This window comes from Podarcis filfolensis (assembly GCF_964270895.1).
Source record: "Podarcis filfolensis genome assembly, chromosome: 11".
NCBI lineage: Eukaryota > Metazoa > Chordata > Lepidosauria > Squamata > Lacertidae > Podarcis > Podarcis filfolensis.
The window spans coordinates 17007820-17034803 of record NC_139613.1 but is presented as its reverse complement, the minus strand read 5'-3'; the positions used below and the strand labels follow the sequence as shown (position 1 = coordinate 17034803).

General features: G+C 43.0%; 1 protein-coding gene across 11 annotated transcripts in view; it reads left to right on the top strand.

The window, feature by feature from the left end:
• The window catches only part of RANBP3L (RAN binding protein 3 like), a 48754-nt gene that overhangs the window by 5646 nt on the left and 16124 nt on the right, over positions 1 to 26984 (top strand). For 4 of the 11 annotated variants that reach the window (XR_014539552.1, XR_014539554.1, XR_014539555.1 and 1 more), the window contains exons 2-14: positions 9962 to 10017; positions 11746 to 11782; positions 13557 to 13634; positions 14154 to 14228; positions 14394 to 14465; positions 15785 to 15921; positions 18607 to 18689; positions 20238 to 20322; positions 20899 to 20995; positions 22827 to 22960; positions 23323 to 23443; positions 24581 to 24723; positions 26447 to 26633. Coding sequence is in view for 5 of the 11 variants with exons in the window: in XM_083575721.1 (XP_083431847.1) it covers positions 9962 to 10017; positions 11746 to 11782; positions 13557 to 13634; positions 14154 to 14228; positions 14394 to 14465; positions 15785 to 15921; positions 18607 to 18689; positions 20238 to 20322; positions 20899 to 20995; positions 22827 to 22960; positions 23323 to 23443; positions 24581 to 24723; positions 26447 to 26633 (1305 nt within the window). In the remaining 6 variants the exon portion in view is untranslated. Of the gene's footprint in view, positions 1 to 9961; positions 10069 to 11745; positions 11783 to 13556; positions 13635 to 14153; positions 14229 to 14393; positions 14466 to 15784; positions 15922 to 18606; positions 18690 to 20237; positions 20323 to 20898; positions 20996 to 22826; positions 22961 to 23322; positions 23444 to 24580; positions 24724 to 26446; positions 26634 to 26984 lie in introns of all 11 variants that reach the window. The other 7 variants (XR_014539550.1, XR_014539553.1, XM_083575719.1 and 4 more) reach the window with 4 other exon arrangements.

The following is a 26984-nucleotide window of genomic DNA, read 5'->3' as shown; positions in this document are numbered from 1 at the left end:
ATGAGGTCCAGTCATGGACGACTTTGGGGTTGCGGCGCTCATCTCACTTTATTGGCCAAGGGAGCTGGCATACAGCTTCCGGGTAATGTGGCCAGCATGACTAAGCCGCCTCTGGCAAACCAGAGCAGCGCACGGAAACGCCGTTTACCTTCCCACCAGAGCGGTACCTATTTATCTACTTGCACTTTGATGTGCTTTTGAACTGCTAGGTTGGCAGGAGCAGGGACCGAGCAACAGGAGCTCACCCTGTTGCAGGGATTCGAACCCCCGACCTTCTGATCGGCAAGTCCTAGGCTCTGTGGTTTAACCCACAGCGCCACCCGCGTCCCTTTTGGGAGATAGGTAGGGAACACTAAATGAAACCCACTAACTCCACACCCCATGCAACTTTATTGAAAACAGTAGCTGAGGGGGCCATGCACCACCTTGGCCGCTGTATCATTTAAGCACTGCTCCCTCACCATAGCTGTGTCATGCTAGGGTCTTCAGCCCAATATTCTTGTGGACTGGACCAAATTCATGAACAGCTGCTTCAGTTTAACAAACCCTTAACATGCTTGAACTCCGGCACTGTTCTTACTAACAGCTGGAACGCACACCGCGGTCACCACGAGAGATGCCAAAGAAAGCAGTTTAGCTGCTGTGAGCAACCCCAGCTCTCAATATGTAACATATTGTGACACTCAGCCCACTTCTACAAGGAGGACTGTTCAATTTTCTGTTCTTTCAGTTTCTCATTTCCCCAATTGTAAATTCAGTTCCACATATTTCTGCAGAAATTTCTGTGGTTGCTTAAAAAAAAAAATACTTATGGAAATTCAACAGCATTGTAGTGCAAGTTCCTCGCAATAAGGTTTTCTTTTGTATTTAGTTTTAACAAATATACACATTTTGCAAACAACTTCCCCTAATATAAATGCATTTGTGTACATTATTTTTACTAATATATGCATTTATATGCACACCACCCCAGTACATGCTTTTTGGTATGCAATTCTTAGTTGCAGAACTGCATTGCAAAATTCGTAAAAGTGTGATTCATTAAAGTGTGCAATCACCTTTAAAGGCAAGGTGAACCAAATTCCATCCCCTCCCTATACCAAATACTGAATAGTTTCAGGGTCAAACAGCACTTATCCTGAGTTTGGTTCCTGTGGAAGGAAGTCACTGGAGGCTTAGTAGAATTTTGTAATGTTTACAAATACAGAGGTTGGGCACAAGTGGAGGAATAGCTTAAACCAGGGATGTGGAGCCTGTGCTCCTCCAGATGTTGCTTGACCACAACTCCAACCATCCTTGACCATTAGCCATATTGGTTGAGGCTGGTGGAAGTTGGGTTTAGTGCAGGGTTTCCTAAACTTGGGTCCAGTGGCGTAGCGTGGGGGGTGCAGGGGGGGCGGGCCGCACCGGGCGCAACATCTGGGGTTAGGGCAAATCCATGGGTTAGGGGGCGCAAATCCACGGGTTAGGGGGCGCAAATTACTTGCCTTGCCCCGGGTGCTGACAACCCACGCTACACCACTGCTTGGGTCTCCACCTGTTTTTTTAGACTACAACTCCCATCATCCCTATCTAGTGGGACCAGTGGTCAGGGATGATGGGAACTGTAGTCCAAAAACAGCTGGAGACCCAAGGTTGGGAAACCCTGGCTTAGTGCTATGTATAAACCAGGCTAACAAATCACTAATAAAATTAATATAAAACCAAGATAAAACAGCTCATGCCCCCAAAAAGCATACTAAAACAACTCTACATAGCCATGTCTTCCAAACACTTTATAAAATAAAAAGGCAAGCAGGTTTCTTGATGAGCTACTCTTGGACTGGGAGATCCATGCCCAAAGTACTGAGAAAACGATCTTTGTTTTTTGGAGAATAGGAATGCAGAGAGAGAGAGAGAGAGAGAGAGAGAGAGAGAGAGAGAGAATTTGAGCAGCACAGGTGTAAATTGCACTCCTCTTTATTCTCTGCTAAAGCAGCCTTCCCCAGCCTTAGTGGCACTGATGGGTATTGTAGTTTTAAACAACTTGAAGGCACCCGGTTGGGGAAATCTGCAACCAAAGAAAATGTGCTTGCTACAATATATTTATGTAAAGGAAGGAGGAGGAAGAAAAAAAACAAGAACCCTGTTATGCCAGGATTGTTTACAAGGCTGGCTTTATTTACGAGATCTGGTCTTCTTTTGGCAGAAAGGGGTGGGTTATTCCAGTCCCACCAGCCAGAGGCGGCCTATTTGGCAGGCTTCTGCAGAGACTTTTCCAGCAGCCTCCTGCACTCAAAGTAGCTGAGCTGCTCAGGACTGGAGCAATCCGGCCTCAACCAGTTTTGAAACCAGCCTGCCGAGAGTGTGCGTCCTGCTGTTGTTCAGGAGGAGGAGGAGGAGGACTAGGAGGAGCAGCCCCTGTATCCTTTGCCTCCACCCCTTTCCTTTGCCTCGTTCACTGCCTTTTGCTGCCTATGGGTCCTCGTAGGGTGGAGTGCCTCTGTGAGCGACTGTGCCTGTTTGTGGACGACTCCTGCTTTTGTCAACAGAAGAGATCAGGCCATGTGTCTCTTCTGCCTCCCTTAAAGCTGGCTGATAGTCTCAGATGGCTGCCAAGTGAGCTGGCACTGTTAGAAGAACAGTCCTTTCTATTTGCTTCCATCTGTCCCACCCTAGTTTCAATCTGCAGCCATCACTAAAGCGCTGTTCTTCTCCCCATGCACATGAGATGTTCTCATTCTGGAACAAAGATTCACTCCAAATGCATATTAAGGCTATGCTTGCTGTAGAAGCTCAGTGGGAGAGCATTTGCTCTGCATGCAGATGGTCTTAATTTAAATCCTGGGCATTTCCAGGTATGGCTGGGAGAGACCTATGTCTGAAATGCTGGAGAGCCACCTCCCAGACCTCTGGGAGCCAACATGGTGTCCTCCAGATATGGATGGACTGCAGTTCCCATCACCCCCAGCCAGTATGGCCATTGGTTAGGAATGATAGGGATTGTGGTTCAATGACATCTGGAAGGCAACAGGTTAGCTACCCCTGGTATAAACAATGGCGAACTAGATGGACCAATAATCTGATTCATTAAAAATCAGCTTCTTGTGTCCCTGTCAGCGAGGTTTAGAAAACAGAAGCAAGCCCAATGGAGAGGAAAATAGCCATGTGGGTGTGTGGGTGGGAATATTTGCATGGGAGAATCAGCTGATAACACAGTACATATAGATATAGATGCATTGGACTTGCCTCACTGTTTTGGTCATCTGGGGTCACCTCCTTACATGCTAGGTTGTCTCAAGACTGGGTTGTTGTTGTTTCTTACGGGGTAAAAATTATAAAATTATTTTAGGGTTGCCATATTTCAAAAAGTGAACATCTGGACACAAAAGTTGTTGAACTTTTTTGGGGCAAAGTTGTTGTTGTTTTGCAAAATATCAAAAAAACGCTGATTTTCCTGGACATAGCATCAATTTCCGCTGAATCCTGCTTCCAAAGGCCAAATCCCGGCTATGTCCAACCCTATATTACCTCGGCAACCCTATATAACCTTGATGCTTCTGTGAGCTCGCGAATGTGGGCTTTAACTATAATATAAAATGTGCCGGCAGGTTTGTGCCTGTATGTTTCCTGACTTGGCCCAAGACTGTTTGCAAATGGTAGTCTTGTTTCCGGTAAAGGTGCACAGTACCCAAAGCCAGCCAACTTAATTTGGCACCTGGGGTTGAAAATTCCACAACACCTCTCCTTTTCCCTGGCTGTTAAAAATATATATACACAATAATAATACTCTAAACAACTAACAGTTTACTGCCATGTTTCAGTTGCTCACACTGTGGTGAGATGTTTTGCATTTCTTTCTAAATTAGAGTAATCATGGACCGGATGCCATTGTTAGTGTGCATTCAAAATGATTTGCACTCATGATGCTACTGGGGTGGTCATACCAGATACTGCTTTCCATATACTTTGCACCTGCAGAAATTTTGGGAAGGTCACACTGCTTCGTTTCCAGTCTGTGCATATCCCATAGCTTCCTGCGGAGACCCTGCCACGTTTTATACCATAAATCTTTTGGTTCACTTTTGTTCCACTTTTGTTCTGCTACAGGCAGCAATAATGAGGTGGCGTTGGGGATGTTATCACAGCACACAAAAAATAAAGCAAAATAAATCCACCACTAATGTACTAATGCGTTGTGTGAAGAATATGTTGCAAAATGCACCAACAATACACCAGTGGTCTGGAGGGGCCCTGTTTCTATATTTGCACCAATATGCATGTTAGCATATGAACATTTAATGTGCCCTCTGTTTTGATAATACATTTCCTTTTGGGAGTAATATATAAGTGGCTACCCTAGACATATGTGTTTCCTCCCACCCACCCTGACTAGAATAAGTCCTTTACTGTTTACAACATACTGTGATATCTTAGTCTCCTGATTTTTCTGCCAGTCAGAAATGCAGCCACTCAGAAACACTCCCTCAGTTCCTCCCAGATCTGAGCTTTCAGCTATTGCAACAGTTTGTTTCCCCCTGCTCCTAATTCTGGCACAGAACATTTCTGATCCTTGCCAGCTTCCTACGGCCTTCCAGCTTTTAGTAAACAGTCATTCTCTCATGGTTGTCCAAAGTGAGTCTGTTATTTGGTTTCCCGCATCCTTTTTTTCCTTCCCTTTATTTTGTTTTGTTTCGTTAGTGCAATATGTTTTAAAGTCACAAGGCTAAAGCGTTTCTGCGTTTCCATGATAAAAATGGGTGGTCCCATCTAATGCTTGAACTTTAGCCTTCCTAAAGAAAGCAGAGACCACTGGGGGAGATGATAGAATTTGTTCTTGTTAAAAGAAAACTCTGAATGATGAAGCTAGTAAGCCTTGAAGGTAAGCCTGGGGGGCCTGCAGACCTCTAGATGTTGTCAGACTCCAACTCCCATCATCCCTGGATATCATTCCATGCTGGCTGGAGGAAACTGGAGTTGGAATCCAACAGCAGCTGGAGGTTCCCTGCAGCTTCCCCATTCTAGTTTTAAGGTTACAGTCAAAGATGAGAAAATTGTAAGGCGTCTGCAATGGGCTGGACACTACTGCCCTCTGCTGAGTTTGAGCTGCACCAGAACTGCTCTAGCCTAAGTAGACACAGTAGAGAAATTTGATTTGGGTTGCATTTGAAGGAGAGCACGCCGAAGTCACGCTTTGCAAAATAATACACAAACCCTTCAGAACTTCTTCTTCTCTGAAGTTTTGCAAAGCAACCAAGTAATGTATCTAAAAATGCATAGGCGCACGGAGCAAGGTGTGCATTAAATTGCACATATTGTTGAAAATACATTATATTAGTATTTTCTACATGTTTTGCTTTGCAAAAAAAATGTATGTATATTAGGAGAAATTCACACTAAATTCACATGGATCTTTTAAAAAATGCAGAGTGATGTGGAAATGCGGAAAACGGAACTTAAAATTGGAAAAAGGATAAACTGAAATGGACAGATCCACCCATTTCTAACCGTCTTCAGCTACTTATGTCTACTAATTAAAAAAAAAAGATTTTATTTTACTCCAGGTCATGGTGGTTTGGATATTAGTATGCAAGCTGCTACGGAGAACATAAAAAGGACTGATGTCGCAGACATTTGGGTTTAAGGGACGTACTTCAGGTTTCATCCTGAAGCACCTACATCCTGCTGCAGGATCTTTAAAACTTTGTGGGTTGACAAATTGAAGAGGATTCCCTTCATTTGGCTGAGACCAGACAGTATCTGAGAGTGTGTGTATACATGCAGACTGCCTTATATATTAGATCACGGCAGAAGCACTTGTCATGGGAAGAGCAGATGAGAATGAAAGCTCCCTTCTGATTTTTCGACATATTAATACTAACAAAAACAAAGGGATTTTTAAGACCATAAGATGAGCCTCCCTGGATCAGGCGCCAAAAGCCCAGCTAGTTCAACATCCTTGTCATGCACTTGACACACTGTTCCTGACTCTACGTGGGGCTACCTTTGAAAGTGACCCAGAAACTACAACTAATCCAGAATCCACCAGCTAGACTGGTGACTGGGAGTGGCCACCGAAACCATATAATACCAGTCCTGAAAGACCTACATCGGCTCCCAGTACGTTTCTGAGCACAATTCAAAGTGTTGGTGTTGACCTTTAAAGCCCTAAACGGCCTTGGTCCTGTATACCTGCAGGAGCATCTCCACCCCCATAGTTCATCCCGGACACTGAGGTCCAGCTCCGAGGGTCTTCTGGCGGTTCCCTCACTGCGAGAAGTGAGGTTACAGGGAACCAGGCAGAGGGCCTTCTTGGTAGTGGTGCCCGCCCTGTGGAACGCCCTCCCATCTGATGTCAAGGAAATAAGCAACTATCTGACTTTTAGAAGACATCTGAAGGCAGCGCTGTTTAGGGAAGTTTTTAATGTTAGATGTTTTATCGTGTCTTTAATATTCTGTTGGGAGCTGTCCAGAGTGGCTGGGGAAACCCAGCCAGATGGGCAGAGTATAAATAATAAATTATTATTATTATTACTCTACCATCTGATTAAATGGGACGTCTGAATTCTACGCACAGTTGAGCATGTATAGGCAAATACCAAATGCCTGATTTATTGCTTTCCTGCAGTGCTGTGCATAGTCACTTCCCCATTGGGCTATAATATTATTTCGTATGGCATGTTATAATTAACAACCCATTACACATTTTTGCGGCTGGTTTTATGAGAACAGAATATATTTGATTGCATAGGTTTTGTAAGGAGGATCCCAGATACTCTGGAGACTATTCATATATGCACACATATACTGTACACTGAAAGATTAAACCATATAACACCAGTCCTGAAAGACCTACATCGGCTCCCAGTACGTTTCTGAGCACAATTCAAAGTGTTGGTGTTGACCTTTAAAGCCCTAAACGGCCTTGGTCCTGTATACCTGCAGGAGCATCTCCACCCCCATAGTTCATCCCAGACACTGAGGTCCAGCTCCGAGGGTCTTCTGGCGGTTCCCTCACTGCGAGAAGTGAGGTTACAGGGAACCAGGCAGAGGGCCTTCTTGGTAGTGGTGCCCGCCCTGTGGAACGCCCTCCCATCTGATGTCAAGGAAATAAGCAACTATCTGACTTTTAGAAGACATCTGAAGGCAGCGCTGTTTAGGGAAGTTTTTAATGTTAGATGTTTTATCGTGTCTTTAATATTCTGTTGGGAGCTGTCCAGAGTGGCTGGGGAAACCCAGCCAGATGGGCAGAGTATAAATAATAAATTATTATTATTACTCTACCATCTGATTAAATGGGACGTCTGAATTCTACGCACAGTTGAGCATGTATAGGCAAATACCAAATGCCTGATTTATTGCTTTCCTGCAGTGCTGTGCATAGTCACTTCCCCATTGGGCTATAATATTATTTCGTATGGCATGTTATAATTAACAACCCATTACACATTTTTGCAGCTGGTTTTATGAGAACAGAATATATCTGATTGCATAGGTTTTGTAAGGAGGATCCCAGATACTCTGGAGACTATTCATATATGCACACATATACTGTACACTGAAAGATTAATTATATCTTACAAATATTTTTAAACACCCTGGAAAGGAAGTGTCCAATCTGTATTTGGCAACTATTTCAGAATGTTCCAACATTAAATGGTTGTGCTAGCTAAGCCAAGCTCTATATAAAGTTTCTTAACTGTCTGTGTGGTGAATTGATGAATATTTTAATAAGTTTCACTTGAGCAATGCTCATAATAAATTATACAAGCTTGTGGGGTGGCTTCACAAATTATACCTTTGTGGGGTACAGTCAAATCTACCTCTGTTTTTTTAAACATGCGGTTAAGTTATCAATAACTACCTCCACATGCAGAATTCTGCCTCTGTGCAATTTGACTGAGCTGTAATCATTAACAGCTCAGGAGAAATCGTTCATTATTCCTTTTCTTTAAATAGAGTTGCATATATAACCAGACTGTGGTTTGTTTAAAGATGGGTATATGGGCCATAATTGCATCCTTGCTCAGTTTTAACCCTGCCGTTACGTCTAGTAAGTTACTTTTAGGAAGATGAAGAGAAGCACCTAAAATTGCTTGCTGTTGATTTGAGAACAACACTTACTATCATTATCATTATTAATTAAATTTGTATTCTGCCCTTCCTCCCGTAGGGGCCCAGGGCAGCAAAAACATTAACTGATACACTTAAAAGCATCTGGAAATAGTTCCAATACAGATGCAGACTGTATTAGACCTGTCTAACATTTAACAGGAGAGAATTTCACATGGTAAGTGTCAGGACACTAAAGGCCCAATTCCTATAGTGCATGGGTAGGCAAATTAAGGCCTGGGGCAGGATCCGACCAGTGGCATAGCGTGGGGGGTGCAGGGGGGGCCGGCTGCACCGGGCGCAACATCTGGGGTTAGGGCAAATCCACGGGTTAGGGGGCGCAAATCCACGGGTTAGGGGGCGCAAATTACTTGCCTTGCCCCGGGTGCTGACAACCCACGCTACGCCACTGGATCCGACCCAGTCGCCTTCTAAATCTGGCCCACAGACGGTCGGGGAATCAGCGTGTTTTTACATGAGTAGAATGTGTGCTTTTATTTAAAATGCATCTCTGGGTTATTTGTGGGGCATAGGAATTCAATCATATTTTTTTCCAAAATATAGTCCGGCCTCCCACAAGGTCTGAGGGACAGTGGACCGGCCCCCTGCTGATAAAGTTTGCTGACCCTTCTATAGTGTGTTGAATGGATCACCTGCTTAAATGGTATCTGCAAAAGGTCCTGTAGATGATGTTGAAATAGAATAGTTTTGTATGACATGGAAACTGGACGTTTGTGCAGGCATCCCATGCCGTGGGGTGAGGATGAAATGAGGGTGCATGCATGGGACGCACTCCCAAACAGAAGCCAGAGACAATGGACTTAGGCTGAAGTGCAGGTTTCCATTGCAAAGGAAACTGGTGGGCCAAGAAACAGCCAAACGATTGGGTAGATGTATGTTAATGTTGCACAGGTGGGGCAAAGGCACCTTTCTTTGAGGCTGAGAGGATGAGCCACAACTTGTCCTTCAAGATGAACAAGTCGTTGTAAAATGTGTTTCTGGGTGCTGTTTCCCTGCCACTTTCTGAGGCCCCAGTCAGGCAAATGGCTGAATTAGACCACACATCCTATGTTGAAACAAGGTGATTACGGGGCAACTGGAGCACCCCCTAAGCTGCTCCTGCTACCAGAACCGTCCCTATCATTAGGTAAAGGTCCCAAACCTGTTTTGGAGAATAGAAACATCAAAGTACACAACAATAAACACATTTTCCCCCCATCTAGTACAAAGCTGCTTTAGAGAATACAAAGGTAAAAGTAAAAAGGTGAAGGTAAAGGGACCCCTGACCATTAGGTCCAGTCGTGGACGACTCTGGGGTTGCGGTGCTCATCTCGCTTTATTGGCCGAGGGAGCCGGCATACAGCTTCCGGGTCATGTGGCCAGCAGGACTAAGCCACTTCTGGCGAACCAGAGCAGTGCACGGAAACGCCGTTTACCTTCCCACCGGAGCAGTACCTATTTATCTACTTGCACTTTTACATGCTTTCGAACTGCTAGGTTGGCAGAAGCAGGGACCAAGCAACAGAAGCTTACCCCGTCGTGGGGATTCGAACCGCCGACCTTCTGATCGGCAAGTCCTAGACTCTGTGGTTTAACCCACAGAGCCACCCGTGACCCAAAGGTAAAAGTACACAACAATAAATACATATTTTCATCTAGTACAGCTGCATCCCCAAAGATAACAGAAAAAGCAATGGTGTGGATTTGAAGAGGGCATGGTGTCAAAAGATGAAATATTGCGTTCCCAGAATAGCTGAGTTCTGTTCAGAAATCCCAAATCAACGAAAACATGTTATATTTGTATAGTGCAAAAGGAAACACTATTTGAATTCACACACTGTTTAATATGGAGTCTTTCTTCTTTCCCAAGGCAGATCCGTGATTGCACAGCCCATATTTGTTTTCAAGAAGGAACGCCCTTGCAAGGTACGAATGGAAACCTCCCCTTCTTGCATTTCTCCTGACAACACATCTGGGGTGAGTCAGGGCACAAGGTGGGAGGCGCAGGACCACAGCAGCAGGTCTATGTGGGTTCAGCAGAGAGCCTGCATTCATAGATAGATCTGTACGCACCTGGGGCAGATGTGTAATCAGGAATCCTGGAAAACCTGGGTTCCCAGCCATAGTAGTAGAATTTAGAACAGGGGTCAGCAAACGTTTTCAGCAGGGGGGTGGTCCACTATCCCTCAGAATTTGGGGGGGGGGCGGAATATATTTTTTGGGGGGAATGAACAAATTCCTATGCCCCACAAATAACCCAGAGATACATTTTAAATAAAAGGACACATTCTGCTCATGTAAAAAAACTAGGCAGGCCCCACAAATAACCCAGAGATGCATTTTAAATAAAAGGACACATTCTACTCATGTAAAAACACGCTGATTCCCAGACCGTCCACGGGCTGGATTGAGAAGGTGATTGGGCCGCATCCGGCCCACGGGCCTTAGGTTGCCTACCCCTGGTTTAGAAGTTACAGTGGTACCTCTGGATGCGAACGGGATGCGTTCCGAAGCCCTGTTCACATCCTGAAGTGAACGCAACTCATATCTGCGCATGTGCGGGTCGCGATTCGCCGCTTCCGCACATGCGTGTGATGCCATTTTGAGCGTCTGCGCATGCGCGAGCGGCGAAACTCGGAAGTAACCCATTCTGTTACTTCCAGGTCGCCACGGAGAGTAACCTGAAAATGCTCAACCTGAAGCATATTTAACCTGAGGTATGATTGCACAGTGGTACCTCGAGTTACAGACGCTTCAGGTTACAGACTCCGCTAACCCAGAAATAGTACCTCGGGTTAAGAACTTTGCTTCAGGATGAGAACAGAAATTGCGCGGTAGTGGCGCAGCAACAGTGGGAGGCCCTATTAGCTAAAGTGGTGCTTCAGGTTAAGAGCAGTTTCAGGTTAAGAATGGACCTCCGGAACGAATCGAGTTCTTAACCCGAGGTACCACTGTACTCTGAATGCATACAGAGCAGCGGTGGGGAATCTCAGGTCTTGGGAGCAAATGCAACCCTCGAGGTCTCTGCCCCCTGGACGTCTTCCAAGGACACTCCCCTCTCCCCAGCCCATGTCCCCTTGGTGACTGTATTTTACACACTGAGTGTTTTTGTGTGGCTAGAATATGTTGTTAAGCTCTGTTAATGTCTCTTGCTGGTCTGGATGGAGGAGACAGATGAAAGTGTGAGTGCATGTAGAAAATACAGTGGTACCTTGGGTTATAGATGCTTCAGGTTACAGACTCCGCTAACCCATAAATAGTACCTCGGGTTTAGAACTTTGCTTCAGGATGAGAACAGAAATCGTGTGGCGGCAGCGGGAGGCCCCATTAGCTAAAGTGGTGCTTCAGGTTAAGAACAGTTTCAGGTTAAGAACGGACCTCTGGAACGAATTAAGTTCTTAACCTGAGGTACCACTGTAGTCTGTAGCTAAGAGTCACATTTGTTGCCCTGTCTACTTTTGCCGCTGAGGTGGGGCTGATGATCTCCAACATCATCTGTTCATGATCTAGACTGAGCCTCAGTTTCTGCTATGCATTTTGTTACACATATTTCCATGGCCTGCAAAAATCACTGTCCAACTAGGGGTCTCTCTTAAAATAACTGACATCTGGCAATCCTCAACTGAGGGCTGACTACTCTTTCTTTCTGTCCAGAGGCCTGCAGAAGACCCTGTGTGCAAGACCGAAAAAGGTAATCAGGCGGCAAGAATTATCCTAGCTAGGAAATGGGAAAAGCAAGGTTGATTCCAAATAGAAGGGTGGTATAAAGAAGTGTGGGATATAGCGATTAACGATAAATTAATGTGCGCTGTCAAAGTAGGAAGGGGAATGTGGAAGAGAAATGACTTTGAGGAGATATGGAAACTATTTGTGGAATTTGTATTGTTAAAACAGAAATGAATCAAACCATCGCAAGAAGTGTTAGATTTTTGGAAAGTTGGATAATTATGATAAATAATGGCCTTGAGGGTGGGGTGCACATTTTAAAAATTATTATTATTACTTTATTAAAAATAAAATAATAACAATATATGTATTTTTAATGTAATCTTTTTTTGTTGTTAAGAAAGCTTCCAACATCAACTGGTTGTAAAGTACATAGTATCGTTTTTATTTAACAGATAGGTATTCACCTTAGTCACCAACCCAGGGCACCAACACATCACCTAGATTCAATCCTCTGCCTCAGGATTTTTCATGCCAATAAATACCTGTATTGCTTCTGGTTTGGCACCAAATCTGATATGGCATCAAACCTGAGACTAAGCAGCTGCATATATTCTTGCCCCCCCCCCTTTTTGGAAGTAGGGTCCCTGCACACCCAGCACCTGCATTCCTATGAAAAAATAGCCATATCTACAAAACATGTTTTATTCAGCCTTTTGAATAAAGGGCTGTTCTCTGCCCTCTGCAAACCTGGACATGTGATTATCTTAGTCATCGGTGGGATATGGACAAGAGTGTGCTCTCTCTTGGACAACTTCCTCAACAGGCAATAAATTTTAATTATAATTTAATTATTCAAATATACTTGTAATCCTAGGATAATCTACCCTTGTTTAGGGAGAACCCTTGATTTATCAGCCATCTTCTGACAATCACAAGACAGCATTATTTATTTACTTACTTACTTACTTACTTACTTACTTACTTACTACTGCATTTATAGTCCATTTCCCCTCCCCAAGCAACTCAAGGTGACATACACGGTTCTCCTGCTCATCATTTAATCCCCACAACAGCCCCACCTCTCTCCACGTAGAGGACTGATCACATAGGTCCTTACCACCTGGGGAAGTGGCAAGGATCTTTTTTATTTTAATAATAAATTGTATTAAATATTTTTTGGGGGTTACGAAAGCACGTGCTTTGTCTCTTTTTTCAGGTTGTAGAGTCTTTATTGTTGTTTTTTTAATTGCATTTATTTCCCACCTATTTCTCCAAGGAGCTCAAGGTTTCATACATGGTTCTCATTTAATCCCCCAAACAGCCCTGTGAGGTACGTTAGACTGCTGAGAGGCAATGGCTGGCCCAAGGTCACCCAGTGTGTTATGTACTGAAGTTCTCACCCTGGGCCAGCAGGGGGATACTGTAGATAGTTATGCAAATAAGGGATCGAAAGTGACGTTAAGTGATTGGATAGTTTTAGAAAATTGTTACAGTTACGTTGTACTGGAGCTCTATATAAGCAGGCTGACTGAACCCTTCAGTTCAGTTCTGTCCTGGCCTGTGAATAAACAAGAGCTGTTTGAAGAATCGCTGTGTCGTCTGATATGTTCACTCACAACTTAACACAGTGCACTGAGGGAGGATTTGAACCTTGGTCTCCCACATCCTAGTCTGACAATCTAACCACTATGTCACACTGTGTAGCCTTGGGTTTGATTCCTTGGGGCTGTTGTATTGCTGAGGTTGAAAGGAATTGTAGTGCATGATGATGTGTACTGTGTTTTTCCCCCTTTTAGTTTCCACTGGTTATTCCAGAAAACGTGCAAGATCGTCGTCTTTTTCTTTTCAAACTTCCGACTCCCAGTCATACAGAGGTATGACTTCTTAGCCCGTTTCCCTTTCCAGTACTGTATTGTACATTGAGAGTAAACCCCTTATTCTACCTGGTTTCAAATTGTACTCACTCAGTTGGAATTAAATGCTGAACAGCAAGTTTTAATTCCCACTCGTTTCAAAGGGACTTAGTTAAGCATAGCTTGAAATGGACGACAGTGGGATGTGAATGGTTGTAGGGCAGAAACTGTAAGAATAATCTCATGCTTAGTTCAGCTTTCCCCTACCAAGTGTCCTCCAGATGTTTTGGATAAAATTTCCATCATCCCTGACCATTGTGGATGGTCACCCTGACTGCAGTTGATAGGAGTTGGAATCAAAAATATATGGAAGGTACCAAGTTTGGGAAGTCTGCCTTAGTCTATATATCTGCCAAGTTTTTTTTATCAAAGAAACATGGTGCTATAATTGTGTTTACATGCTGGTATAATTACATTTGCTTAAGTTATAAGTGTAAAATACCCTTGGGGAAAATTATGATTTGCTTCTTGTGTTTCCAGAAAATGTGCTTTCCCCCAAAACAGCAAGATCATCTTCCTTTAACATCCTTCCAACATTTCCACCACCCCAGCCAGGTAAATTAAAGTATGACTAAACAGTGATTTAGTAGGCCAGTATAATTATTTTTATTATTTTGTCAGTGCTTGAGGGAGTTTTGACTCACTGGTAAAACTCAGTACAAAATAAACAAAAAGAGGGGGGAAAACCAATTTAGCTAAACACTTTGCACTGTTTTGCAGTAAAGAAGAATAACATATTCATGACCTCAGCGCTACTACAAAAGAACACTGCTGTGAAAGAAACAGAAAAAGGTACAGTTATTACAGTGTAATGGAACCATTGTGGGACGCGGGTGGCGCTGTGGGTTAAACCACAGAGCCTAGGACTTGCCGATCAGAAGGTCAGCGGTTTGAATCCCAGCTACGGGGTGAGCTCCCTTTGCTCAGTCCCTGCTCCTGCCAACCTAGCAGTTCGAAAGCACGTCAAAGTGCAAGTAGATAAATAGGTACCACTTTAATGGAGCCATTATATGGTGCTATTACATAGGCCCCTTTATATGGACTAGAAGTGAAGGAAATAGAGGGCATTACTATGGAAAAGCCTCTATTGTACATGAAATCCTGCCATGCATGTCACACTGCCCCCTAGCTTGTGGATGATCATGGAACTAGACTGGAAGGAAATTTCTAGGACTTGTAGATTGTGCAGACAGGGTGTTATGAGCCTCATTTAAACCCATTGTTCAGGCATATCATATAACTCTCAATTTACCATGTATACCATGCGCCCCATTTGTGACCTATTTGTTTTTACATTCATGTGGGATTTTGAAATTTTGCAAAATTTGCTTCAGCTCTCGTGTACAGATGTAAGAGCAAAATATGTTTTTAACCACCTTCCCTCCAAAAATCTAGAAAGTCTTACGATAGAGTTAGAAGGCACTTCAAGGTCATCTAGTTCAACTGCATGCCCATGCAGGAAACCTCCTACTACAGCTTCTCTAATAAGTGTCCACCCAGACTCTGCTGAAAACCCTTCAAATTACAGTGGTACCTCGGGTTACATACGCTTCAGGTTACAGACTCCGCTAACCCAGAAATAGTGCTTCAGGTTAAGAAATTTGCTTCAGGATAAGAACAGAAATTGGGCTCCGGCAGCGCGGCAGCAGCAGGAGGCCCCATTAGCTAAAGTGGTGCTTCAGGTTAAGGACAGTTTTAGGTTAAGAACGGACCTCCGGAACGAATTAAGTACTTAACCCGAGGTACCACTGTATGGCAGTGCACAAACCATCAATTTAATTACATTCTCCCCAAATAATCTTGGGGATTGTAGTTTACCCTTCACAGAACTACAATTCCTAGAACTCTTAACAAACTACAGTTCCCATGATTCTTAGCCAGAGTGGATGTGTGATTCAAATATATTGTATATGCATAGCCTCGTGATTCTGTGACCTAGCTACAATGTTCCTAGTGTGAAAATAAGACAGAAGTTCAGTTGGCATGACTATCATAATGAAGGATTAGTTTTTCCTTCGTTCATGTGACTTTAAAAAACCCTTGTACAAGAAGGGTGTGCGACAAGAAATAACCATTTTTTACAAAATCCCTGTTTCTCTCTATTCTGCAAGGTCTTCCTTCAACAAATGTACAACGGGATGTTTTAAGGCCTGCCATCTTACAACCACCGCAAGTTCCTTTGCACAAACCAGTAGAGAAGATTGAGATTGAAAATGTCCTGGAGGATAAACACAAATCAGACACTGAGGTAAAATATAGCACACATAGGAAACCTTGTTCCATACATAATACCTTATGGAATTGGGTTTTTATCTCCCAGATGTCTTGCAAAGAAGTACAAGGACTGGGTACTAGTTCAGTATTGCAATACAGTGGTACCTCAGGTTACATACGCTTCAGGGTACAGACGCTTCAGGGTACAGACTCCGCTAACCCAGAAATAGTACCTTGGGTTAAGAACTTTGCTTCAGGATGAGAACAGAAATCGCTCAGCGGCGGTGTGGCAGTGGCTCCATTAGCTAAAGTGGTGCTTCAGGTTAAGAACAGTTTCAGTTTCAGTTAAGAACGGACCTCCAGAACAAATTAAGTTCTTAAGCCGAGGTACCACTGTACTCACACATTAGCCACATGAAGCCATGCTGCACCCCTTTAGGGCATGTGGTAGGCAAAGATCTGAAGTGGGAGCTCACGCTCATAAAGCCCCTTTACTGAAGCTGGACCACAAAAGGGAGTAAAGTTGTGTCCTCTTTTTTTTAAGCGTCTCCATGCCATTGTTTCTGATCCAGATTGAGGAACACACACTGGCCCTTTGCAAGAAAAAAATGATGGGCAAACCGTGTGATGGAATCCACATGTAGTTTGGCCTTGAGACAGATCATAATCGACAGGCTCATGCAGCAGATGCAGTTCTTAAAGGCACTCAAACTGGCAGTGGGGGCAGATGACCAACCCAAGCCAAGTACCATATTTTTCGCTCTATAGGACACACCAGACCACAAGACGCACCTAGTTTTTGGAGGAGGAAAACAAGAAAAAAATATTCTGAATCTCAGAAGCCAGAACAGCAAGAGGGATCGCTGCGCAGTGAAAGCAGCAATCCCTCTTGCTGTTCTGGCTTCTGGGATAGCTGCGCAGCCTGCATTTGCTCCATAAGACGCACACACATCCCCCCTTACTTTTTAGGAGGGAAAAAGTGAGTCTTATAGAGCAAAAAATACGGTATTTCCTGAGTTCCATTAAAATAAGGGGACCAGTTTGTGTTCTGGTGTGAATGGCATTTTAGAGCTGTTCTGGCTAGCATTCCATCTATTTTTAATGCCCCTTGTAGTGAAGTTGGGAAATCTTAGGATGTTAAAACTTTGGTTCATGTAGGCGTGAGGAATTGTGGGAGAGTAAAGCTGTGGATTTCTGGGAAACAGAGGTCTGGTCTCTTTAACTGCAGACTCCCTGTCTTTAGAAGTGAGAATCAAATTGCCTCCTGTCTTTGGGCAGGAAGAAGATGTTATCTGATTTGTAAATTCTGACAGTTGGGGAGCTCGGATGTGCAATGGGTGTGAAAAGGCTATCAGGCAATTTACAGCTCAAAAAGCCTGGTACGAGTCTGGGAAGGAAGAGAGTACCTTTTGATCTCAAGGTCCTTTGAGCATAAACAAAGTTCAGCTGTCTTGGTCTCCTGACAATCAGGAGTTATAGTCCCATCATACAGCCATTGGTATTTGGTAATTAACCAAAAGAAATGATTGGTCCCTAAACCCCTTCTCCAAGTGGAATCCTCAAGGATAAAAGTTTGAGGAATTGAGATGTAAATTGCAGACCACCATGCCCTGGTGTTTTGCGCCTGAGGGTGCTTGACCAGCAAAGAAACATTGATGACTTGCCATGTTTTGAACTGTTACTTTGTGAGTACGTTTTAGTCTGTTATACTGCACAACATTTTTATTTTTCTTGTTTGTAACCTTTTAAGAAACGTGCAAGCTTTTACTTGCTGAGTGGCTTTTTCAATAAATTTGGAAAAGGACTTTTGCCTTTTGTATTTTGTGCCTTTTGCCGGAGAAGCTGAACTGGTGCCTGACCACTTGATACACACTACCTGTTGGATTTCTGTCTGCGTCACAGTAAAGTGACACAAGGTTGGGCAACCTGGTCAATATCGAAGGGGGGTTCTCCTCCTTGGACCCCATTCGAGGGTTGACCCAGGAAAGGAGGTGGTGGCAACAGCTTTATACCATTTGGCTTGTGACTTGCAACACCTCGCGTCCTCTCCCTCTCCCTGCCAGGTCCTGCCGGAGTTTGGAGGACTGGTTAAGGGGGGTGGATAGTGATGGCAGATGAAGATGTTGGACTTTTTGGAGCTAGTTGACCTGACTGGAAGAATCCACAATCAGAAAGAAGAGGAATATCAAGAAGACTGGAAGAAATTTAAAGACTATTTAGCCAAATATTGTAACATATGATAAGTAGAAGTTACTTGAAAGTATCAAATGGGCCTAGGACTAGAGTAAGAATGAATTGTAAAATACTATGGATTTAGATAATTATGAAAAGAGAAGAAGATCGAAAATTAAAGGTGTCAATTTAATTAGAAAGAGGATATTGGAGAGCTGTTAAAAAGGTGATTCAATGAAACTCGGTAAGGAGGGATTTGAAGAAGTCAGTTAACAATGAAAATCAAATTAGGTCTTAAAGTATTAGGTGTTTACATGTTTGTTTTTGTTGCCTTTTTTAGTATTGTAATGTCTTTTTTCTTTATTTGTGTGTTTTATTTGTTATAAACTTGGAACATTAATAAAAAAAATTGAAAAAGGGGGGTGGATAGTGGCCCGCAATCACGACACCCCTATGGTAGGGTAATTGAAGGTGCCACTCGCCATATCCAGCGACGGTGTACGCTTTCAGAAAACAAGAAAAGCCAAATTGGTTTAATTGTTTTTAGGTATCTGGAGACACCTGTTTGTGGGCAGATGACTCAGAAAGACCGCTTCCATCTCTTCATATTTCAGGCCTTCAAACGATAAGGTAAGCAAAGCGAAATATTTTTGGGGTGGGAAATGGTTCTGGAAGAAACGAAACATTCACCCCAGTAGCCTACTACTTCTTTTTAAATCTCTTTAATAATAAAGACTCCCTTTGCCAATGGGCCCTGTCCATGATTGTCTGTGTACATTCCTGCCACACTGCCATATATCCACATAATATCAGAAAGCAAAGTCCACACACAAAGAGCTATAAATGCATAGGGTGCCCACACCATCAGAAACCCCAAACCCACAGGGGTCCTGATGATATGGAGAACCTACAGGTGTACAATTGCACTGTACACATGACGTTGCAGTGGTATGTGGGCATCCTGAGCAGAAATATTTGGGGGCAAGATTGGTGGTTCTGGCCCCGATGTGGCTTCCAGGTGTTGACTAAATGCATGGAATTCTGCCTCGTTCTGGATGCTACAGGTTAAGTGAGTCATTGGCAAACTAGACATTAAGCAAACAGGATGACCGGGATGACAAAGGGTTTTGGAAACCAAGTCCTATGAGGAGCAGTTGAGAGAGCTGAATACATTTAGCCTGGAGAACAAGGTGATCAAGGGGAGATATGATCATTCTCTTCAATTATCTGGAAGGCTGTCATTGCAGATGGCAGAGCAGACTTGTTCCCTTTTGCTCCAGATGGCGGGACTAGAACTCATGGGTGGAAACGGCAAGGAAGCAGATTTCCGCTGAACATTAGGAGAAACTGTGTAATGGCAAGAACTGTTTGTCTTGGAAGGTGCTGTGCTGTATTTAAGCAGAGGCTGGATGTCCATCTGTCAGGGAAACTTTAGTTGCCAGAGTCCTGCCCTGAGCAAGGGGATTGGACTAGAGGACCTCAGAGGCTATCAGTCTATGGAGGGATCTCTTCTGAACAGCCCAGTTATCATTTCTCTGGCTTTAGAACAGCCTTTCTCAACCTGTGGGTCCCCAGATGTTGTTGAACTACAACTCCCATCACCCCTAGTTAGCAAGGCCAGAGCTCAGGGATGATGGGAGTTGTAGTCCAACAACATCTGGGGGCCCACAGGTTGAGAACCGCTACTTTAGAACATCTGGCTTTGAAACTTGGCCACTCTAGCTATTGCCCTAAAGAGGTGTCCTATAAAATCCAAATGGTTTCAACACGGTCTACTCAAAGTACAGTAGTCTGCATTTGTATTGGATTTGATATTTGTATTGCTATCCGTATTAGAATTGAAATTGATTTTATATACGTACCTGTTGGTTTTAAAAATTGTTTTATATGTTATTTTTTCCTTATTTTTAAATTGTTTTTGTATTAGCCAAATGTTTTAATGGTTTTTATATATGCAATTGTTTTCCATCTGCTTTAATCGCATTCAATAAATGGATGCCCCATCATAAGCAATTTATAAAACAAATAATAATTGTTGACACTAGGCTTTTCTGACAGGACTCCAGGAAAACAAACACAGATACACATATATGTGAATCAGATTTACTTGTATTTTCTTTTTTCAAAAGTTGATTAGGCTTCTTCTCCCCTGACGCTTTCTTTCTTTTTCCCTTAAAGCAACCAACTACCTGAAGGCAGAACTTTCTCAAGCAGTAGACATTCTGACTTTGTGTTTGGTGAAAATATAGTAGAAAGAGTTTTGGTATGTTTTAAATATTTTGTCTCATTCTGGGGAGGGAAAACCATGTAAAATGACTTAGATGAGTCTGTCTCCAACATTCCAATATAGTAATTTCTAAGTTCTGACTTTACCATAGATATGCCTTAATTTAGAACAGTTCAAAAAGCTCTCATAATTCTAGTTAAGGCAGGATACTATTCATGTTCTGAGCAAAGATTGATATAATGCTTCGCTTAGTACAGTGACCAAATCACGCTTTAAAATCAGAGTAAAATGATACCCAATTCAATTTACCTAGGCCAGAATCTAATGTATACCAAGGCTTCTTGTGGAGGAGAATTATCTGCTGGATTATTTTACTGCTAAAGTATTTCTGGAATATTTTACTACAGGATGTTTGTAAAAGTTGCACATTATCCTGCTTTATTAAAATCAGGATACTATCATGCAAGTATAAACTGCTCCTTGTCTCATTGCATATTTTACAATGCCATTCATTTTTAAATTGTTAAAAATAAGTAAAATATCAGCATCTGACATGCTCCCAGTTGTAGTTCTGATTTTGTCACTTGCAACGCCTTTCTGCAATTTTCCTAGAGGCCAGCGAAATCCCCAGAGCTGCATTCTCAAAGCGACAACAATGGAAAAAAATCCACGTCTCCTATAGGTTTTCATAGCAGGTTTCCGCAGACAAGTAGGTGATTTTTCTTACCAAATAAATAACATTAACTTTTTACTGTACAGCTTTCATTTTACACTTCATGATATTGTGATTGCATTTGGTAATCCAAGAGAAAAGACCCACTTAATTATGAAGCATAGCCAAAAACAAATTTAAAACCTTTCCCCCAAAGAATCCTGGGAAATGTAGTTTAAGGGTACTGCAAATTATAGCACTGCGAGGTGAAAACTACAGTCCCCAGGTTTCTTTGTTCCCCAGGTTTCACGTGCTTTAAACACGTGTGGGATGTGCTTCAAGTTTCTTGTGTGGATTTGCCCTCAGACTGTTCTGTTGTTCAACTCCAGCAGTTGTTGGGATCCTATAGCCCTCCAGATGTTGCTGAACTTACAACTACATCCCTCGCCACTGGCCATGCTTCCTAGGGCTGATGGGTTTTTTTCTTCAGCAACATCTGGAGGGTCAAAGGTTCTCTACAGGAATCTAGAGTTGAGACCAGCGTTCTTTGCTCTCGCTGGTAGTGACTTTCCAATGACTTTCACATTCCTTACTGCTTGATCCTTTTCAGACTCTAGATGCTGGAGTCTTAGCCTGTGTACAACTGCATACAAATCATGCTCTCTCTCTCATTTTTATCAGAAAATTTCTGAAATCTTTCTTTCCCCCACCCTGAAAAAAGGCCACTTTTCAGGATTTTACTTGAACAGTCTCCAGCATTTTTGTCTGTGACGTGGCTGCCATTCTCCAGCTCCTCAGAAGAATACTTTTTCTTCTTTGGCAATCACTCGTAACCGAGTAAGATTGTCTTCCATAAACACAGTTTTAACATTGAGTCCGTAAGTGACTGTGGAGGCCAATTCTGGATCCACACGTCCTTCCACAGTGGGGACACCGGTTTCCAGGCAGGAGTTGATCACGGTGTGGATTTGCCAAGCGTGCCTTCCTCTTAGCACATTTCTCCCTTGCGTCCTGAGTTTGAGTGTCTTCAAACCCCATGACACTTTTGGTAAAGGCTGTTCTCCAGTTGGAGTGCTTGCAGGCAAGAGCCAGTGTGGTGTGGTGGTTAAGAGTGGTGGACTCATAATCTGGTGAACCAGGTTAGCTTCCCCGCTCCTCCACATGCAGCTGCTGGGTGACCTTGGGCTAGTCACACTTCTCTGAAGTCTCTCAGCCCCACTCACCTTACAGAGTGTTTGTTGTGGGGGAGGAAGGGAAAAGGAGATTGTTAGCTGCTTTGAGACTCCTTAGGGCAGTGATAAAGCAGGATATCAAATCCAAACTCTTTTTCCCAATTGTTGGTGTTTATACTACATTTTTTAGATTTGCCTTGAGACAGTCTTTAAACCTCTTTTGTTGACCACCAGCATTACACTTTCCATTTTTAAGTTCAGAATAGAGTAGTTGTTTTGGAAGACGATAATCAGGCATCCAGGAACAACATATTATTATTATTATTATTATTATTATTATTATTATTATTATTATTATTACAATTAGAATTGCGCTTGGAAACATACTGGGAGCCACTGTAGATCTTTTAGGATTGGTATTATATGGTCCTGGCAGCTGCTTCCAGTCACCAGTCTAGCAGCCGCATTCTGGATTGATTGTAGTTTCCGAGTCACCTTGAAAGGTAGCCCCACATAGAGCCCATTGAAGTAGTCCAAGCAAGAGATAACCAGAGCTTGTACTGCTCTGGTGGGACAGTGCTCAGGCAGGTAGGGTCTCAGCCAGCGTACTAGATGGAGGTGGAGAATTCAAAATGGTGGCCAGGCTGCCAATAAAACTGCAAGGTTTTCCTTTCATAGAAACCTGAGGGTTTTCCATTATTCTCCTTTCTCTATAGCGCCATTTTTTGCCAAGGATACAACACTAGTTGAATCAGCTGCTGCTTATGTATCTAGCAAACCGACACAAAGATATTTATTGGATAAAGTTGAAGTTACTACAGGAGAAGAAACAGAGCACAATGTCCTACAGGTATATCTTTTCCTAAAAGATTTATTGGTGGGGAATTTCTGTTATATTTGAAAAACAGGCCATGGCCGGGTCTGCACATAACACAAACCATGGTTTGTTAAAACAAACCACGAGGTACCCAATAGTTGTCTGACAGGTGATAAAATAACCCACAGGTTGTTTCTCTGACATTTGTTCGATTTTTCTTTTCAAGTTTTGTGAATAAGCTATAGTAATCCATTTAATTGCCATTTCTTTTTTAAAAAAAAAACCAAACATTTTTATTTAATAGTAAGAATATAAATGACACAGAAGTTTTAGTTTTTTTAAAAAATATATGTGTATGTCTGAATTGACCATTTTATCAAATTTTCCCATTTTAGATCAACTGCAGGCTCTTTTTATTTAATAAAGCATCATCATCCTGGACGGAAAGAGGCAGTGGCTCTCTGAGACTTAATGATACATCCAGCAATCAGTGTGGAATGCTGCAGTCAAGACTGAGTAAGAATTAAGTTCACCATTAAGTCCAGCTTCCCCATAGGCAATTATCAATGTGGAAAATGTGCAAAGACGAGCAAATTGTATTTACAGCTATAACATATTGCCAAAGGATTTAGAATATAAACATCACAATCCAGCAGACATTTTATTTGTTTAAATTGGGGGTCAAATTGGGGGTCAATTAATCAAATGAACTCCCATTTAGTAATTGATTTATTAATTGTTCACGCTATGTCTTGGAAATCTTGCATACATCATGGTTTATATATGATTCAGCTGCAGTATTTTTTATTATTTTTTCCAAATAGGTAAATAAACACATGCAAGAAACCTACACATACACAAGAAAAAAGGCACTCCTTATGCATAGTGCAAACATTAAAACATTAAACACTGACACATACAATTACATTTGCAAAAGTTATGAATATGTTCGTATTAACAAAATACATTCATTTAAAAAATCCTAACCTTTATAAATTTTACAACTTTATTAATGCAGTTTCCGAGACATTTGTTTGAAATTCATTTCTAATACATATTGAGTCCCATATATTACAAATGAATTGCGTATAAACAACTTGGATACTCCATTGACAAAACTATAACATTTATAAAGCGTAGGTTTTTAAAAACAATTAAATGAATGCATTGTGCAGATAGGAACATATTCATCATTTTTGTGTACTTCCTCTTTTAGAGAGAGTCATTTGCAGACATAAAGTTTGGTTTATAGTACACCATCATGTATTCAGACAGGCTATGGAGATATTCAAAACACTGAACATTCTCAAGAAATGGGAGTGTTTGTCACAAATGGTGAGTAGTTGAGTTAGACGATTTAGGAATAGTGGATAACTGAGTTTATTTATTCTACTACAATGCATTTCCAGCCATAAGATGGGGTGGGGAGGTGGGGAATTCCAAACTTCTCATGGTTTTAAAAGCCAGGGTAGCAGGATGCTGGACTCATTGAGCCATTTGCCTGATCTAGCAGACTCTTCTTATGTTCTTAAGTTTCAGAAGTTGAGTAACTTGAGTTTTGCAGTGCTACTAGACGAAATCTCCCCCATTAAGAAAAGGGTATTTAAATATTATCTTCCTTTCTTTCTAATGTTCCTTTTCTCCTGTTTATAGTAATGCGAAATCATGGGAGCATGAGGCTCATTCTTAACACCAGACTCTGGACTCAGATGGTCATAGAGAGAGCAAACCGGAAGAGTCTGTGCATCACGGCTACAGATTTGGAGGACTCTTGTGTCAAGGTGTTTCTAATACAGGTAGAGCCAACCAGGAGCTGCTGCAGCAAAAATTCCTGAACCTCCCTGCCTCCACCTTCTGCCCTGGCCAGAACAAGCAGCAAGGTTTGGGGTGCAGTGGTTGATTTGCTACTTTGCTTCACTGTTCCCTGGCCAGTGGTGTAGCTAGCCGCTCGGGTGCCCAGTGCGGTGCACACGTCCTGCAGCCAGGGGCGGGGCGCACTGCGTGGAGCCTCTCCACTGCCTCCCCCTCAGCTGTAGCTGGAGCCTGCAGGCGCCCAAGCCACCACGTCACTTCCAGGAGAGACTCATGGCTCGGGCACACTGCAGGCCCCGAGGTAAGTGCCGGCCCCCGCGGTGGGGCACCCAGTGCCAGCCACATTTCATTGCATTTGTTGACTGAACTAAAAAGTTTTGTGAGCCCAATTTTTTTAAAAATATTTTTGTCATTTTGTCACCCCACCCCCTCAGTGATGACACCCGGGGCGGCCCACACACCCCGCACCCCCTTCCTCCACCACTGTCCCTGGCCAGATTGTTTTGCTACCCCCTCAGCTGAGACCTTTGCTTAGCTTTAAAATTTTAATTGCTTCACACTTCTGTTTGCAGATTTATTGTCTGTAGTTCCATTGCTTTTTGATGACTTGTATCCAAGGTGCTGGTTCCCCAGCACTGCCTGCTGCCACCCCCTACAACAGGGATACAGAACACTTGACCCTCCAGATGTTGGGGTGTAACTATTATCAGCGCCAGTCAGCAGGGCCAATGGTCAAGAAGATAATAGGAGTTGTCCTCTTATCTGGAGGGCGATATCAGAAGGACAACATGTTCCCCATCCATGCCTAAACCTTGTTTTATTGTATTCCAGAAGAGTCTTAGTGAAAACTTACATAGGATGTTTTAACTGTTGCCCCATTTTTTGCCATGGACTAGCTGGATGCAGAGGTGTGGTGGGAGGCTTCAGCTGGGGAACCCCCCAAGGAAACCCCCAGGGGAAGAAAGGTTCAGAGCCAGGGGATTGGTGGTGAGATGATGATGAGTGGTCAGAGGGAGAAGAGGGAGTAGACTACGGGGAGGATGAGATGTTGGAAGCTGAAGAGGTAACAAGCTTCAGTGAGCAGGAAGAGGCTGTGGCAGAGAGCAGCCCAGACTCGGAGGCAGAAGAGGAGGCAGGAGAGGAGAGGGGCTAGGCGACAGAAGTGAGGCAGGCTGCTGAAGAATCTAGGGAGTCTCCCCCTCCTGATGTGATCAGCTCCTCTCCCTGCTGGTCTCCTAGAACAAGCAGAGGAATGAAGAGGGTAAAGCAATGAGAGGCAAGACGCCAGAACATTAGGTTGCTAGGGAAGGAACCTTAGAGAGCCTTAGAGAGCAGTGGGAAGGCGAGACCTTCAATACTCACAACTGCTACATTGGGGCAAGACCTACTGGGTAGAGTTGCTGTGATCGCTAGGCCTGCAATGTTTTGGTTTCTTTGAATAATGAGTTAACTTCATTGACACCAGTGATTTTGATTGCTGACCTACTCCCGACTCCGACGCCTGACAATTCTACTATGTAAAACCACACTGAGCATTTGAAGGCAGTGCATAAATAACATAGAATGACAGAATTGCTCAGTTGGAAGGGACACCTGTCACTCCAGTTCTTTTCAGTAACTTTGGAATCTCTTTGGTGTGCTCAGTTTTTTCACTGGTCAACTGGAAAACAGTACCTAACAGACCTATTTGTCTTGTGCATTACACAGGCAAGCTCCAAGGATGCAGCTTCTCTATACGCAGCAATCCACCACCGCCTTGTTGCAATGAGGAGCTTTGCTGATCAGGAATGTGATGTAAACCACGTGGAGCAGGAGCCAGATATTCAACCACTGAATTATGACAGTGATGAGGATGAGAATGAAAAAATAACTCAAGTGAGCAACAACAAATCAGGTGAGCAAAGCTCTCTGCAGGACCAGACAAAGGCTGTATTTTTCATAACCATTATCCTAAGCCATCTACATAAAAAATAATGGGGGCTGGCTTTGCTGCAAAGTGAGAAGTAGCTCTGCTGCTGTTCACATTCCTTTCCCAGACCCACAACTTGGTGGGATGTGCATTGCCGTAGGAAAAGGGGGTTATACACACCCCAATATTATTTTTTTAAAAAAATAGAGGCACAATGAGGCGGTAGAACAGATTGCACTGCCTTCATCACGACTTTGTGAAAACAGAAAATGATAAATGCATCCGGTATTTTAAGTCGTTGTGCTATATTGTATTTTTGTTTTGGATCGGAAGCTA